A 15,791-nucleotide genomic window follows, 5' to 3' on the forward strand; every position below is an offset into this window, starting at 1 on the left:
CCTGCCAAAATGGGTTCCTGTACCAAGTCCTGAATTATTTCTGTGTTAGTGTTCGCTTTTTTACTCAAGTTGGTCACTTTCTGTTCCAAATTATCAACTTTGAGAGTCATATCATCCATCTTCTTGTGAAGCTGTCCCAGCGAACAGCTTATCTTACATAAAACAGTCACAATAGCCTCTCCTATCAACATTTTTAAATAGCCCAAGGTCACTCTCTGGTTCCCAAACTCCTTTTCTGCAGCTGGAGATTCCCCAGTTACAGTCCTGTTACAGTTTCAAAAGCTCCCTCTAGAGGGAAACAGTCTCCACTTGTATCAGTTCTTTCAAGCGCAATTTCAAACATTAAAGATAAAATTTCAGTTACTTTTCCTCTTTTTCTTTTTTAAACGCAGAAAGGGACAATGGAAACAGTATCTTACTCTTGTTTAGCTAGCTGTCAAATCTGTTCTGTCAAAAGCACTCTCTTCAAACGTCATCTGGCAGCCCGTTCCCAGGTTCAGAGCAGTAGTAATCTGATTTTTTCACTCTCTCCTGCAGGCTCACTAGATCCAAAATTTCCCCCTCTTCTCCTGCGTCCCAAGGGGGTTTTGTAACTTTAAACCGGTGGAAATTTAATCCTTTACCAAAAGCTTCCAAAGGCTTTACTTGTAACGTCTTTGCTTCAGTCTATTTACAAAAACGGAAGGCGGACTTCCTGTTTGTGCCCTCCCGCTTCAGTGCCGGATTAAAGTATTTAAAAATCCAATTTTCCGATTTACTCACGAGTAGTTGTTTGAAATCCAATTGTCCACAGGAAAAAGTCAGCGCTCTCTGGCAACAGCAATGCGGCTTCACTCCGTGAAAAAAGCAGTCGATTCAAAGCACCACGCCACTCACCCCATGTCGCTCCGGATCCCCAAAACAGGGTTTCCCCGCGAGTAGGGGAGGCGCAAAGGTGCCAGCCGAATCCCACGTCCACAGGCTTCTCCCGCCTGTGGTTTTTAATGGGTCTCCGCCTCGCCGTGGCGGTTCAGACCCTGTTTTTCGCAGAGCGGGTTCCTCCCGATCGGAGTAAATCCGCCATTGCCAGAGGCACCAACCCGGAAGCCTCAACAATACCCCAGAGTTTTCCGCCTAAATTAACTTAGGTGGACCTGAGTGAAAACTATATAAACAATACCCCTGGTGGCCAGGGTGAGAACATCAATACATAACACTCAGGTTATCTGATAATGCCTTATCTGATTGCCTTTCCTGGTAGTCTGCCCATTCCTTTGAGATGGTGATTTCCCAATTCCTGAGACAAAGGGAAGGTTCCCTCACCCCCTCCCTCCTCGCTGAGAAAACATTTCCTCAGTTTGGGAGTCAAAATGGTTTCAGGACGGTCTTCCTGTGCTCCTCCAGACATGTGGTCCACATATCTATGTATGTGCTTGGTTGGTACATTTATGAACATTTATTATATATATAAGACCTTAATTTTTTTATTAGAAGGCTGACCTAGAGGGATTTCAGAGCTGAATCCTTTGCTTCTTGGCTGCAAAAAAGCAAGTCTGAGAAATAATTAGCATTGCACAGTCAGCATTCTGAAAGAGGCAGGCTTCTTTCCGGAGCCAAAGTTCACTACGCTACAGGAAAACGGGGACATTCCTTCTCTGTTAAACATTTAAAAGCGCTACAATGATTACTTCACTGTTAAAACATTTAAAAACACACAAAGGCAGACCAGTGTCCCTAGGAACTTGCAGAAGTTGCAAGCTGTGCTCCGTGAAACCATGGCCACTCGTCTGTTTGAGGACAGGGCTCACGCTGCTATTTATCAAAAATACAGGTTTTCCCCGCAGGAAAACCTACAGGGCGTGATCTTCTCGTACCTGGAAGAAAAGGTAAGAACATAATAGTGTGTGTCAGTCTGAACTTATACCCGTAGATCATTGCATTCGTAGAGTTGGCATAATTTTCTATAAAATGAGAGCTCCATTATGAACTTTCTTAACTCTGATACTAGTCTTTATCCTGAAGATGTCCTGGAAGGCTTCCTGGCCTTATTAATACTTCTGGAAAAAATTAGCATGGTCAATGACTCCTCCTGCGTCAGCTGCTAGACGGGGAGGCTGAGCAGCCTAAAACAAGGTCCTGCTCAGCCTCTGGTTCTTTCCAACTCTACGATTCTACAGTGTCATTTTGCTTCCCGAAGTAAATATTCTGTTTCTTTCATTTCTTGTAAAAAACCAATCGTTGTTCCTTTTCTGTGAAAACGTCTAGCAGGCATAAGACTAAGGGTAAATACATATTCATAAGAAACAAACATTAGAACTCTAGCAAAAGGTCTTACACCACTTGGTACTGTGCCTTGGTAGTAACAAGGGGGTGGCAGTGATATAAGAAGAAAATGGAGTTGACTTTTACAGGTCAATTCCCCATCAAAGGGACCCAGTATCCCTGAAGTCCATTACGGGTCAGAGAAGAAGAAATGAAGGCAGGAACCAACTGAAAGAAGCAGTTTTCTCTTACGACACAGTTACCATCACCCCACTGTGAAGGAGGCAAGAGGCGACCCAGAACATAGGTCCCTTGGGGACTATCCAGCTGGTTCCTCCTGCCATTTGTCTGCATCCAACCAGCCCATGACATTTTGGGTTAATTAACAGCTGGTTTTAGTGTATTCAAGTGAAAACTGCTCATGTCTAGGACCTAGATGGGTATGGCCTTGGGTAAGGCAGGAGTGGGAAAGCCGTGTCCCTCATGATGCTGTTCCTTTGACTACAACTCCCATCCATGCTAACTATTGGCCATGCTGGCTGTGGAGGAGAGGGGGCTGTACACTCCCAACAACATTGGGGTGGGTGGGTGCAGGATCACAGGTTCCCTAAAAGGTAAAGGTAAAGGGACCCCTGACCATTAGGTCCAGTCGACTTTGGGGTTGCGGCACTCATCTCGATTTATTGGCCGAGGGAGCCGGCGTACAGCTTCTGGGTCATGTGGCCAGCATGACTAAGCAGCTACTCGCGAACCAGAGCGGCACACGGAAATGCCGTTTACCTTCCCGCCATTGTGGTACTTATTTATCTACTTGCACTTTGAGGTGCTAGCCTTGCTGAAAACGACCTGGCGATGCATTTGTGAGATGTGTCGCTATCTTTTCTCAGAGAGTGAGCCCCGGGCAGCTGGCAGTCGACGTGGGTTGTGGCTCGGGCCAAAGCACTCGGATGCTGGCAAAACATTTTGAGAAGGTGGTTGGGACAGACATCAGTGAAGCTCAGATCGAGGAGGCCAGGAGAGCTCCACAACCGCCCAATGTCTCTTATCTGTAAGTAGGAGCTGACCTCGCACGTGTATGGCCGAGAGAAAGCGGGCAGGAAGACGTTTTTTCCCCTCTCTCATCACACTAGAACTCTTGAAGCTGAATGTTGGAAGATTCAGGACCGATGAAAGAAAACACTGCTTCATGCAGCGCATGTTTAAACTATGGAACTCCCTCCCACATGAGGCAGGGACGGCCCCCAACTTGGATGGCTTTAAACGAAGACTAGAGAAATTAAGGAAGAGGCCTATCAGTGGCTAATAGCCACGATGCCTCTGCTGGACCTACAAGGTGGGCAGAGTGAAGGCCAGGGTGGCTGAGAGTTGTGAAGAGAGATCCCTCTCTCACTCCCAGAGCTACCACTCCATACCCGTCAAGTGTCCCTATTTTATTGGGACATTCACAGATTTACAGAAGGGAATGGCGTTCCTAGATCAATCCTTTTTCACAGGGTACTCTGGGAATTGTGAGGCGAATAGGGGTCTCTCCTAACAACTCAGCACCCTCAACGAACTACAGCTCCCAGGATTCTTTGGGGGAAGCCATGACTGTTTAATGCGGTATTATCGCAAATGTATTTTTTTAATTATTATTTTTTACATAATTTTTTATTGATTTTCCATTAAACACACCAACATACATACATATACAGTGGTGCCCCGCAAGACGAATGCCTCGCAAGACGGAAAACTCGCTAGACGAAAGGGTTTTCCGTTTTTTGAGCTGCTTCGCAAGACGAATTTCCCTATGGGCTTGCTTCGCAAGACGAAAACATCTTGCAAGTTTGTTTCCTTTTTCGTAAACCGTTAATACCCAGGGTGCATTGCTTGAAGAGGTGCAGTTGCGACTTGACTTCGAGGAGCAACACATTGCACGCGGTGTGGTAGCCTTTTCTGAGGTTTTTGAGGACTTTGCTGATTTTTGAAGCTTTTCCAAAACTTCTTTTGCAGCCGTTTGGTAAGTTAAACTTTTAAAACTTTTTTTGGGGGGTTTTGGATTTTGGGTTGGGGTGTTTGGAATTCAAGAACTTGGTGTTGGGGAGAGGTTTGCAAGAATCTGGGAGCTTGTGTGGTTTTTTTCTGCATTTTTATGATTTTTGGTGACCATTGGGGCACTCTGCTGTTTTTTTTAAAAAAAATTCTGGGTTTGAATTTCTGTGTGGTGGGTGGATGGGGGAACAGTTGAGGAGGGGTTTGCAAGAATCTGGGAGCTTGTGTGGGTTTTTTTTAATTTTTATGATTTTCTGTGACCATTGGGCCATGTTGGTTTAAAAAAAAAATAAAAAAATCTGGGTTTGAATTTCTGTGTGGTGGGTGGCTGGTGGGACAGTTGAGGAGGGGTTTGCAAGAATCTGGGAGCTTGTGTGGTTTTTTTTATTTTTTTATGATTTTCTGTGACCATTGGGCCATGTTTTTTTTAAAAAAATAAAATTCTGAGTTTGAATTTCTGTGTGGTGGGTGGCTGGGGGGACAGTTGAGGAGGGGTTTGCAAGAATCTGGGAGCTTGTGTGGGGTTTTTTTTTTAATTTTTATGATTTTCTGTGACCATTGGGCCATGTTGGTTTTTTTAAAAAAAAAATATTCTGAGTTTGAATTTCTGTGTGGTGGGTGGCTGGGGGACAGTTGAGGAGGGGTTTGCAAGAATCTGGGAGCTTGTGTGGTTTTTCTTTTTGAATTTTTATGATTTTCTGTGACCATTGGGCCATGTTGTGTTTTTTTTTTAAAAAAATTCTGAGTTTGAATTTCTGTGTGGTGGGTGGCTGGTGGGACAGTTGAGGAGGGGTTTGCAAGAATCTGGGAGCTTGTGTGGGTTGTTTTTGAATTTTTTTGATTTTCTGTGACCATTGGGCCATGTTGTTTTTTTTCAAAAAAAAATTCTGAGTTTGAATTTCTGTGTGGTGGGTGGCTGGGGGAACAGTTGGGGAGGGGTTTGCAACAGTTGGGGAGGGGTTTGCAACAGTTGGGGAGGGGTTTGCAACAGTTGGGGAGTGGTTTGCAATTTCTGTGTGGTGGGTGGGTGGCTGGGGGAACAGTTGAGGTTTTTGAAGACTTTGGTGATTTTTAAAGCTTTTCCAAAACTTATTTTGCAGCCATTTGAGGATTTTGAAGACTTTGGTGATTTGCAGCCATTTCGTAAGTTAAACCTTTAAAACTTTTTTGGGGGTTTTTGGATTTTGGGTTGGGTGCTTGGAATTCAAGGACTTGGTTCTGGGTTTGAATTCCTGTGTGGTGGGTGGCTGGGTGCTTTTGAATTTTTTGGGTGTGAATCACTGATTTTTTGTTTTTTCCCCCTGAGTTTACGAAGCTAGGAGCTGTGCTGCCATGGGACCCAAGAAGACTGCTGCTGCAGAGGCCGGCGAGAGGAAGAAGGAGAAGGTGACGCTGGAAATGAAGAAGGAGATCATCCGGAAGCACGACGGTGGAATGCGTGTGACAGACCTCGCCAGGGAGTACGGCAGGAACCCATCGACCATCGGCACCATCCTAAAGATGAGGGAGAAGATCCTTGCGACTGATGCAGCCAAGGGAGTCACCAGGATCGTGAAGAACCGCCCAGCTGTTCTGGAGGAGGTCGAGAAGTTGCTCCTCAACTGGTTAGAAGAGAAGCAGCGTGCAGGGGACACAGTGACTGAGGCCGTGATTTGTGAGAAGGCCAAGGCCTTGCACGCAGACCTCATCCGGGAACAGCCAGGAACCTCAGGCGAGCCAGAAGTCTTCAAGGCAAGCAGAGGCTGGTTTGACCGGTTCAAGACGAGATCTGGAATCCACAGCGTGGTCAGGCATGGAGAGGCTGCCAGTTCTGATGTTCCTGCGGCTGAAGACTTTGCCTTGGAGTTCCTGGAGGCTGTGAAGACGGAGGGCTACGTTCCACAGCAGGTCTTCAACTGCGACGAGACCGGGCTGTTTTGGAAGAGGATGCCCAAAAGGACTTTCATCACTCAGGAGGAGGCCAAGTTGCCTGGCCACAAGCCCATGAAGGACCGTCTGACCCTGCTCTTCTGTGCCAACGCAAGCGGCGACCTGAAGATCAAGCCCCTGCTGGTGTACCACTCGGAGAACCCACGGGCCTTCAAGAAACACAAGGTCGACAAGGAGCAGCTGAGTGTCATGTGGCGATCCAACAGTAAGGCTTGGGTCACATGTGTGCTGTTTGTGGACTGGGTCAATCTTGCTTTTGGCCCTGTTGTCAAACAGTACCTGCTGGACAACGACCTGCCGCTGAAGGCTTTGCTTCTGATGAACAATGTTCCTGCTCATCCTAAAGGCCTTGAGGAGGACTTGTTGGAGGAGTTCAGCTTCATCAACATCATGTTCCTGCCTCCTAACACCACGCCACTGCTCCAGCCGATGGATCAGCAGGTCATCGCCAATTTCAAAAAACTCTACACGAAGGAGCTTTTCAGGCGATGCTTCGAAGTGACTGATTGCACCACCATCACCCTGCGGGAATTCTGGAAGGACCACTTCGACATCGTCACCTGCTTGAAGATGATCACCACGGCCTGGATAGGGATCAGCCAGAGAAATTTAAATTGCGCTTGGCGCAGCCTGTGGCCGGACTGTGTGGCAACAAGTGACTCTGATGCACCAGAGTCAACAGTGGTGCAGGACATTGTTGCCTTGGGGAGGACCATGAGCCTGGAGGTCACAGAGGAGGACGTCTGCGAGCTGGTGGAGGAGTACGACCACGAGCTGACCACCCAGGAGCTGGTCGAACTGCAGGCAGAGGCTGCGCAGGAGCAGGCCTCGCTGGAAGAGGAGGAAGCAACTGAGGAACGGCTGTCCTCCCAAGAACTGAGGGACATTTGCATGAAGTGGAAGGATGTGCAGGCTTTTGCAGAGCGGAACCACCCTAACAAGCACGTGACACGTGACCTTGCGAACACTTTTGATACGAGGGTCATGTCGTCTTTCAGGGAGGTGCTGAAAAGGTGGATGAAGCAGCAGACCATGGACAGGTTCTTAAGCAAGAAGCAAAGAGTGGAAGAGGAACCTTCTTCGAGTGGTTCCCCAGAGTCTTAGAAAATGTAATGTACACTTTGTTGATTTTTAAATGTTTTTCCTGTCATGTTTAGAAACTTAATTTATTGTTCCTTCAATTTTTGAAATGCTCTTTACAGTATGTGTGACTTTAAAGAGCACTTAATAAACTCTTGTTGTACCAAATTTGGCTTTGTTTGGACTTTTTTTGACCATAGGAACGCATTAATTGAATTTCAATGCATTCCTATGGGATTTCGTGCTTCGCAAGACGAAAAATTCGCTAGACGAAAAAACTCGCGGAACGAATTAATTTCGTCTTGCGAGGCACCACTGTATTATACAAATGAGTCACATATTTATCTTAAGCTCCGCCGAGCCTTGGACTCCCCTCCATTCCTTTGGTAAGTATCATAAAATTTCTAGCATCTCGTATTTTGTGTATTTTACTTTGTCTACCGTATGCTGTTAGAGTTATTCTAACCCTGGCCAGTGTCTTTAAAGCTTTACAGTTGTCTTTTATATGCATCAAGTATTTACTCCAGTTTTCTTGAAACTTCTGTTCATCCTGGTCTCTTAATTTTCCTGATATTCTGGCCAGTTCTGCGTAATTAACCATTTTAACCTGCCATTACATTATAGTAGGTATTACATCCGTTTTCCAATTCTGGGCTAGCATAGTTCTTGCTGCCATCGTGGCATATAGAAAGATATTTTTATCTTTTTTTTAATTTCCTTTCCTATCAATCCTATCAATCCTTTCCTATCAATGGTTTTATCAGGGACTTCTGGCAACAGCCTTTTTGAGGTCTTAGATATATGGTAATGTTCATAAGCATACCAACCAAGCACGAACATAGATCAGCACAGGAAGTACGACCTGGAACCATTTTGATTCCTAAACTGAGCAAATGTTTTCTCTGCAAGGTCAAAGTAGGAAACCTCCCCATTGTCTCTTTCCTCACAATTCCTGTCTTAAGGGCATATTTAAGATATGAATATGGTGTGAGACTGTGACCTGGCCCAGGAACTAAGTATTTATCATTACAAAAGACTACCCAGGCTCCCCAGGAAATCCAATCAAGTAACCTGCCAGACAGGAGATAAACAACGACAGGAGAAAAACAACATTCAAAATTTCTGTTTTAGACCGCCTTTTTTGTGATGTAGGTATTATGTATCTGAGGGGTGGTCTTAGGTTACACCCCTTCTGTGATGTATGTATGATGTTTCTGGGGGTGGTCTTGATCTACAGGGTGGCAATTTCAAAAGTCTTTATAAGGCCTTGCGCGCCATTGTTTCGGGTTCCTCCTCCTCTTCTGCGGGTGAGGGGAGCACCCTGTTGCAACAGATCAGTAAACATCAAGCTTACTAGCTGCTTTACTTTCTCAATATTCTCTGGTTGGCCTCTGTTATCTTCTCCTACCAATAAGGAACCTATGTAAGGACTCTATATGGGCTCTTGGATACCCCATAAGGGAAAAGGGCAATTTTTGTTTACAACACACCCAGGTTTTGTTTGCGGGTTTCCCAATGGGGCATCTGGCTGGCTACTGTGAGAACAGGATGCTTAGCCAGATGGGCCTTGGGCCTGATCCAGCAGGCTTCGAACAATCACCTTCCCATCTCCTCCCACAGGGTGTGCCCTGCCGAAGACCTCCCTTTCGAAGACGGCTCTGTGGACCTGGTCACGGCGTTTGCGGCCGTCCACTGGTTTGACGGGCCTCGCTTTCTGAGGGAAGTGGACCGAGTTCTCAAGCCGTCAGGCTGTGTGGTCTTCAGCTCCTACAACCGGCACATGCAGTTGTGTTACAAAGATTGTACAGACGAGTTAACGGAGATCTTCAGAGAGGTCAGTCCATCGCACAGGCCTCGGACCTGAGGTCTCCCCTCAGACTGTCGGGGAACCAGCCCACCAGGTGCGGAGGAAAAATGACGAGGAGTCATGGGTGAAGGTTTAAGCAAGGAGTGAGCTCTCCCTCCCAGCAGCCTTGCATGTTTATTAGCCTTGCGCACATTACATCATGTTGCATATACACGTGTAGCACTCGGGTGGAAAACAGCTAGGGTTTGCATTTCTTAGAATAACTATTCTCTACCAGGATATAACTCCAGACAGCATGACAGCCGCGTAAGCTTTGCGGTTAGGCAGCGCGACAGTGACCCAGGCGTGTGGGGGAACAAGTCAGCAGATGCTTCCTCTTGCACAATCTTGCACAAGGGTGCTATTTTTCTATTGCATCCCCACATGCCCTCCTTTTTTATATTATTTAATCAGAGTCATAAATTTCATTGCGAAAGCGCGTGTATCTGGCAACATATTCTCGGCGGGGGACACCTAAGGAAGTGCGTCGCGAAGACCACCACCCCATACATTGGGTGATCAGCGAGGGAACACATTGTATGCAACAACAAATACACACAAATCCTATAACCAATCCTAAGCCTATTAGCAATAAATGACGAAACCAAAATCCATCAGGGAGCCAGGAAAAAAGCCATTCCCAAGAGTCAGGAACGGGAGGATGTGAGATCGGATTTTGTTTAACCATGGCTTCCATTTCATTAATAGTTGTGGAAATACTAAGATTATAATCTTTTATATACATACAGCAGTGTGATAACACTAACCCACACACCCCTCCCTTGGAGGCCAAAATGGTGTCCAAAGCATAGCGATTCTGCAGGGAAACCTCACGAATATTGGACATTTCTTGGTTAATTACTTTCAAGGCTTTTATAGTTGCATTGAATAGCCCTTCTGTCCAGTTGGAGAGTCTGTGGAGGTCCCTGTAATTCATGGCAACACCAAGAGGGGGCAGGGCAGCCCTAGCAATTGCAGTTTCAGCATAATGAACTATAGGAGCGTTAGCATCTCTCTTATTGCGAAGCCGAAGCGAAGAAATATTGTCTAACTTATAAATCAATGGAACTACAATACCAAGGGTGCAAATCCCTGAAAAACTTTTAGGAATTTCCTTATAGGCTCTATGTCCACAGAAAAGCCAAAGATCATTCTGTAAAACCATGGATGTCCTACTACTCTTTTTCATCCACCATATCCATCCATCAAAATCATTGCACATTGCATGCTGGCCCCATGTCATACGGTGGGTAACATTCCCTATAACTACTGGTGGCCTTCCACTGCGTGTGGTTGTGTTCAAGAAACAAGAGGAGGTATTGACATATTCATAAGTCCAAGCACAATTAGGGTAGTTCCCTAGAAATACAGATGTGTTATGTTTAAACTTAAAACACCTATCTGCTGGTTCCAACAAGGTCAATACCACTGGTGGAAAACGTGTGCGGTTAATCTTGAGATTATTACTTATCTTAAAAGAATCATTAATGGGGATGCCATGCAACAATATGCCAGAGCGCCGAGCCTGTGGAGGAATATGCATACAAATCCAACAATTAGTATAATTCAAAATCTTTGAATGCAGCCAGCCAGTGGATGCAGCCAGCCAGTAGAATTTTTTTGTTTCGGCCAATGTTGCAGGAACCAGATGAGCTGTGCAGGTGGGCAATATGGGTTATAAGGGAAAAGGACAGCAACTGCCACCTCTTCACAGCCTCTGTGAAAGAGGGTGGCAACATTTCCTTTTTTCAGAAACCAAAAACCTGGTTTAGTCCAACAACCAGTGCGACAGACACATGATCCCAATTGACCAATATAAGCTTTGTTAATTGGTGACAGGGAATGTTTGAAAGACCATTCCCAATTTGTGGTGGGAACACAAATAGGGGTACTATCACGGGGCGGCAAAACCCATGCCAGACCTGTATATCGCGGGCATCCTTCATAGCCAGGAGAGTTTCCTAAGCAGGCAGCGGCAAAACCATAATGGAACCTTTTTGTGTGGTTCCAGGAGCGTCGTGGAGCTTGAAAAGAGTAAGGTACAAGATGGTTTGGTAGTTTTGCAGGAAAGACTGGTATCGCTGTTACAGGTGATTCCAACCACGGCACGTTCAGGGTCAGATGGCGATGTCTCCAAGTGCAGTAGGGACTCAGGGCTGCAGGAAGGCGACGTCCGCCAGAGAGGGTGAAGTATGGCTCGTTGCTGCCTTCACTTCCGAGGCAGAAGCTCGCCAGGGTCGCACACAGCGCGCTGGTAACCAGGTAGGCCGTCCATCCAGGTCCACTGCCGCGTAGCCGCGTCCCCAGGAGATGAGTGGCACAGGACCATGCCATGTTGGATCAGGCAGCTGTCTGTAAGATACAAGAGGCCGAGCCAAAGGCTCTGCTTTTCGAAAATGAATCTCAGCCGGTGTATATTCCCTATTATGGGGACACAAAATATGGTTAAGAGTGAATAAAACAGTATGCACAATTGAAGGAATCTCGGCAGAGGGGGCATTTCGACCTCCAAGTTGTTTGGACAGCAGAGTCTTGAAGGTCAAGTGCGCCCTCTCCACAATCGCCTGTCCTGTTGAATTAAAAGGCAAACCATGGATTAATTTCACATTCCATAAATCACAAAAGGATGAAAACTGAGAGGAAATATAGGCTGGGCCATTATCCGTTTTAATGCTTTGTGGCTTACCCATCACAGCAAAACAGCGCAGGGTGTGCTGAATGACGTGACGAGCGGTCTCACCCTTCAATGGGGTGGCCCAGATAAATCCAGATGAGGTGTCCACTGTCAAGTGAACTTTTGAAAATGGGGCGAGCAGAGGGGTGTGAGTAACATCCATCTGCCAAACCGCAAGAGGGGACGTACCCCTAGGGTTTACCGCATCAAAGGGAATCATGGTTGGAGCCTTAGAACAGATAGAACATTGAGAGACAATGTCTCGTGCCTGTGCAATAGGGATTTTAAACATTTTTGCCAAAACTTTAGCAGGCTGGTGAAAGGTAGAATGAGAGAGAATAGGGTCAGAAAACAAGGAAAACACTTCAGATCGCAGTGCAGCGTCTGCCACGGCATTTCCCTGAGCCAAAAACCCTGGGTGATTGGTGTGGGAACGAAGGTGTGCAACATAAAAGGGATGACGGCGTTCTTGAATAAGATACTGCAAGGTAGAAAAAAGAACAAACAAATCAGCATCTAACGCAGGCGTGATATAAGAAACAGGCAGGGAAGACAGAAGGCGATACACATATTGTGTATCAACAAGCAAATTAAAAGGTTTATCAGGAAAGAGTTGAAAGGCAAGGATTACAGCAGCAAGTTCAGCCCGCTGGGCGGACCTCTGTTGCTCAGTAAATTCAGTTTTCCATTTTTCACCCTCCTCCCATGCTACCACCCCCCGCGTTTTTGACCCATCAGTAAAAAGGGTAAGGGCAGAGGGGATGGGGGTCGGAGAAAGAACAGTTTTTAAAGTATAGACAGTTTGAGAAAGAAAAGACAGGCGTGGATCAGAGGGGGGATTATGCGTGATGGTTCCCAAAAAATCCACAAGTGCTACTTGAGTAGCCACGGAGGTGGAAATCAGGTGTTGTGTTTCTGTGAGTGAAAAAGGCAAGTAAATTTTTTCAACGTCCAGTCCAGAGAGGGCTTTTGCTCGAGCGCGCCCTTTAATTACCAAATCCATTACAGCCGCTGGAGAGGAATAAATGTTACGCGGTGGAGTATGCGGAAGGTGGATCCATTCCACAATGTTGACACCCGAGGGGGCAGCCGATTTCTGTGAGTAGAGAATGGCTGTAGGCAGCAAAGGTGTGGAAAAAATTGCCAAGGATAACTGCACATTGTGCAGAGTGTCTATGCGATCCACCATTCGTTCTCTTAATAAAGCATTAACCTGTTGTAAGGCTTGTAGCATTTCTTCTGTAACTGGGATGACTTCTCCGGGTAGTTTGTGTCCTTGTAAGGCAGAAAACAATGGTGACAAGGTGCTAGTAGGCAGATTAAGGTAATTCTTTATCCAATTCAGGTGTCCCAAAAGTTGTTGAAGGTCAACCAGCCGTAGGCGGGCAGGAAAAGACAATTGGGGAACAACCGGAATGGCTGCTTGTTGTGTCAATTTATGTCCAAGATATAACATAGGCAAAGTTTGCTGAACCTTATCTGGGGCAATACACAGTCCAAAATCTGTGAGGGCAGATGTAAGGTCTTTTAATAATTCCACTGATATGTCCTGTGCAGCCACAAGGATATCATTTGGGTGGAGGCTTTGACAGGCTGGCGCTTCTCCCCCGACACCCAAAACCTGCGCAGCTGCCTTTGTGGGCCATTCGGGAGGCCAGTCTTGTTTAGCAATCACAGTAACATCTGCCCCTGTATCCAGAACCCCCTCTACCTCACGTCCACCCAGTGTCATTTTTAATGTAGGGCGCTGAGCTGTGAGAGGCATTGCAGCAGCAATTAAGGGGGGATTTGTAGGAGTTGTGGCGTCCGCAGGGAGCAGTATGACTTTAGCCACTGGTGTGCCAGATGAAAAACCTAAGAGGGGGGCTGCTTGTTTAATCGCAGTCCCCAGTGGCGTTGGCGGAGGCTGATAATCTGGTGGTCGTGGCGGAGGTGGTGGTAGAAGCGGTGCAGCCGGATATATGAAAGGCATATTCAGGACTGTTTTTTGTTGTGGTTGCAACGAAGCCAAGAGGATGTTTTTGGGCGTAAGAGTTGCCATGCAGCCACGGACTTTAGCCCAGGCACTGAGGACGTGAACATTTATGCGGCCATGGCCATGAAAGTGGTCGCCAATCCTATCCCAGTCTGGAATTTCCCATGTCCCATCCTCAGGGAACCATGGACAATGTTCATCTATGGCCAGGATCAATGCAATTAGATCACCTTCAGGTACTTGCTGTTTATTTTCCCGAAGGAGGTGCTGCATGTCTTTTAAAAATTGTTTCTGAGGGTTGGAGAGCGCAGAACCCATGATAAAAATAGAAAAATAGCTACTCACCGGGGATCCGAAGATGAGAAGGCGCCTTGAGCCACAGCCGGGCGGGTGAGTAGCAGTGAGGACCGTCTTTGACAGCACGCGTCCTGGAAGCCGTTCAGGCAATCACACGAGGCACCATTTGTCGGGGAACCAGCCCACCAGGTGCGGAGGAAAAATGACGAGGAGTCATGGGTGAAGGTTTAAGCAAGGAGTGAGCTCTCCCTCCCAGCAGCCTTGCATGTTTATTAGCCTTGCGCACATTACATCATGTTGCATATACACGTGTAGCACTCGGGTGGAAAACAGCTAGGGTTTGCATTTCTTAGAATAACTATTCTCTACCAGGATATAACTCCAGACAGCATGACAGCCGCGTAAGCTTTGCGGTTAGGCAGCGCGACAGTGACCCAGGCGTGTGGGGGAACAAGTCAGCAGATGCTTCCTCTTGCACAATCTTGCACAAGGGTGCTATTTTTCTATTGCATCCCCACATCAGACCACATATTTCAGGGCCATCCCTGCCAGTTTTCTAGCCCCAAATGTCTGTGGGGTTGTTGTTTTTAAGTGTCTTTCCTGTAGAAGGACAGAAGAGTCCTTCAGTCTAGGTTAATTGAGCAAACGTAGAAGTCCTGGATGCATTTTAATCCCTCCTGCAAAACACTGGCACTATGGAAAAGAATATCATTTCAGGGCCCAGGCGAGGACATGAAGGGGATAAGAAAAATTCATCCCACCCTCTGAAATCTTTGCCATGAGAAGCTCTTATGGTCAGCTTGCTTTACATTTTTTGGAGAAGTTTTAAGACCTTCCTATGCAGAAAGATTTGTGACTGTATGGCTATTTTCTGTTAGTTTATTGCAGTAATATTTATAAAGCCTGTTTCTACAAAGCACCATGACTTTCAAAACCTCCAAGTGGTTTACAAGGCAGTCTAAAATATTACAGTCAAACCTCGGCTGTCGACCATAATCCGTTCCAAAAGTCCATTTGACTTCTGAAACATTCAACAACCGAAAACAAAGTGGAAGCCTCATTACAATAGGGAAACTCAAAACAGAAGCTGGGTAGCATGTTCGGCTTCTGAAAATCGTTCAAAAACCAGAGCAGTTACTTCCGGGTTTTCGGTGTTTGGGTGCCAAAATGTTCCAAAACGGAGGCATTCAGGAACCGAGGTCTGACTATAATTTGAAATACCAATTTAAAAAACATTAAAAACGGGGGCCACCAGGTGGCGCATTGGAAGATGGCCGACAATAACATCTCTCCGACCCACACGAGGTAATTAAGAGGCTGCTATGGGAAGTATGCAGCCTTCCCGCCCCCCCAAGGAGATGGGGGGGACTGCCTTGCCAGCGGTGTCCATAACGCACCCCCGGATTCGAAAGAAGGGGGTGCCGGTCACTTGGCACAAGCCCTCGGCGAGGTCGGCTCTTCCTGACGCTGTCTCCAATTAGCACGTGCTGGTTCGCTTTAGCTTGAAAATATAATTGGAAACATATAATTGGAAAGAAGCTAAAGCACATACATCAAGCAAAGTTCGGGAGATAAGACTGCTGATTAATGGATCTCTGTGACCGGAGCGACAGATGGGACAAATAAATCAAGTGATGAACCACCATTAAGAGACTGGTATGTTTGGAGTGAAAGAAGGGGGGTGGAGGAAAAAACTTTTCTTTTCTTTGCCTTATGTG

At 46.4% G+C, this 15,791-nt stretch overlaps 1 protein-coding gene across 2 annotated transcripts in view; it reads left to right on the top strand.

Annotated features, from left to right (window-relative positions):
• The first annotated feature begins 1,414 nt into the window (after positions 1-1,414).
• LOC308464040 (putative methyltransferase) overlaps positions 1,415-15,791 on the top strand; it is a 43,088-nt gene continuing 28,711 nt past the window's right edge. The window contains exons 1-3 of one of the 2 annotated variants that reach the window (XM_080983138.1): positions 1,415-1,865; positions 3,129-3,289; positions 8,902-9,115. In XM_080983138.1, the coding sequence (XP_080839264.1) occupies positions 1,755-1,865; positions 3,129-3,289; positions 8,902-9,115 (486 nt within the window). In that variant the 5' untranslated portion in view covers positions 1,415-1,754. The remainder of the gene's footprint in view (positions 1,866-3,128; positions 3,290-8,901; positions 9,116-15,791) is intronic. The other variant, XM_080983139.1, reaches the window with a different exon arrangement.

Source organism: Podarcis pityusensis (assembly GCF_964106645.2).
Source record: "Podarcis pityusensis genome assembly, chromosome: 15".
In the NCBI taxonomy this organism is placed as follows: Eukaryota; Metazoa; Chordata; class Lepidosauria; order Squamata; family Lacertidae; genus Podarcis; species Podarcis pityusensis.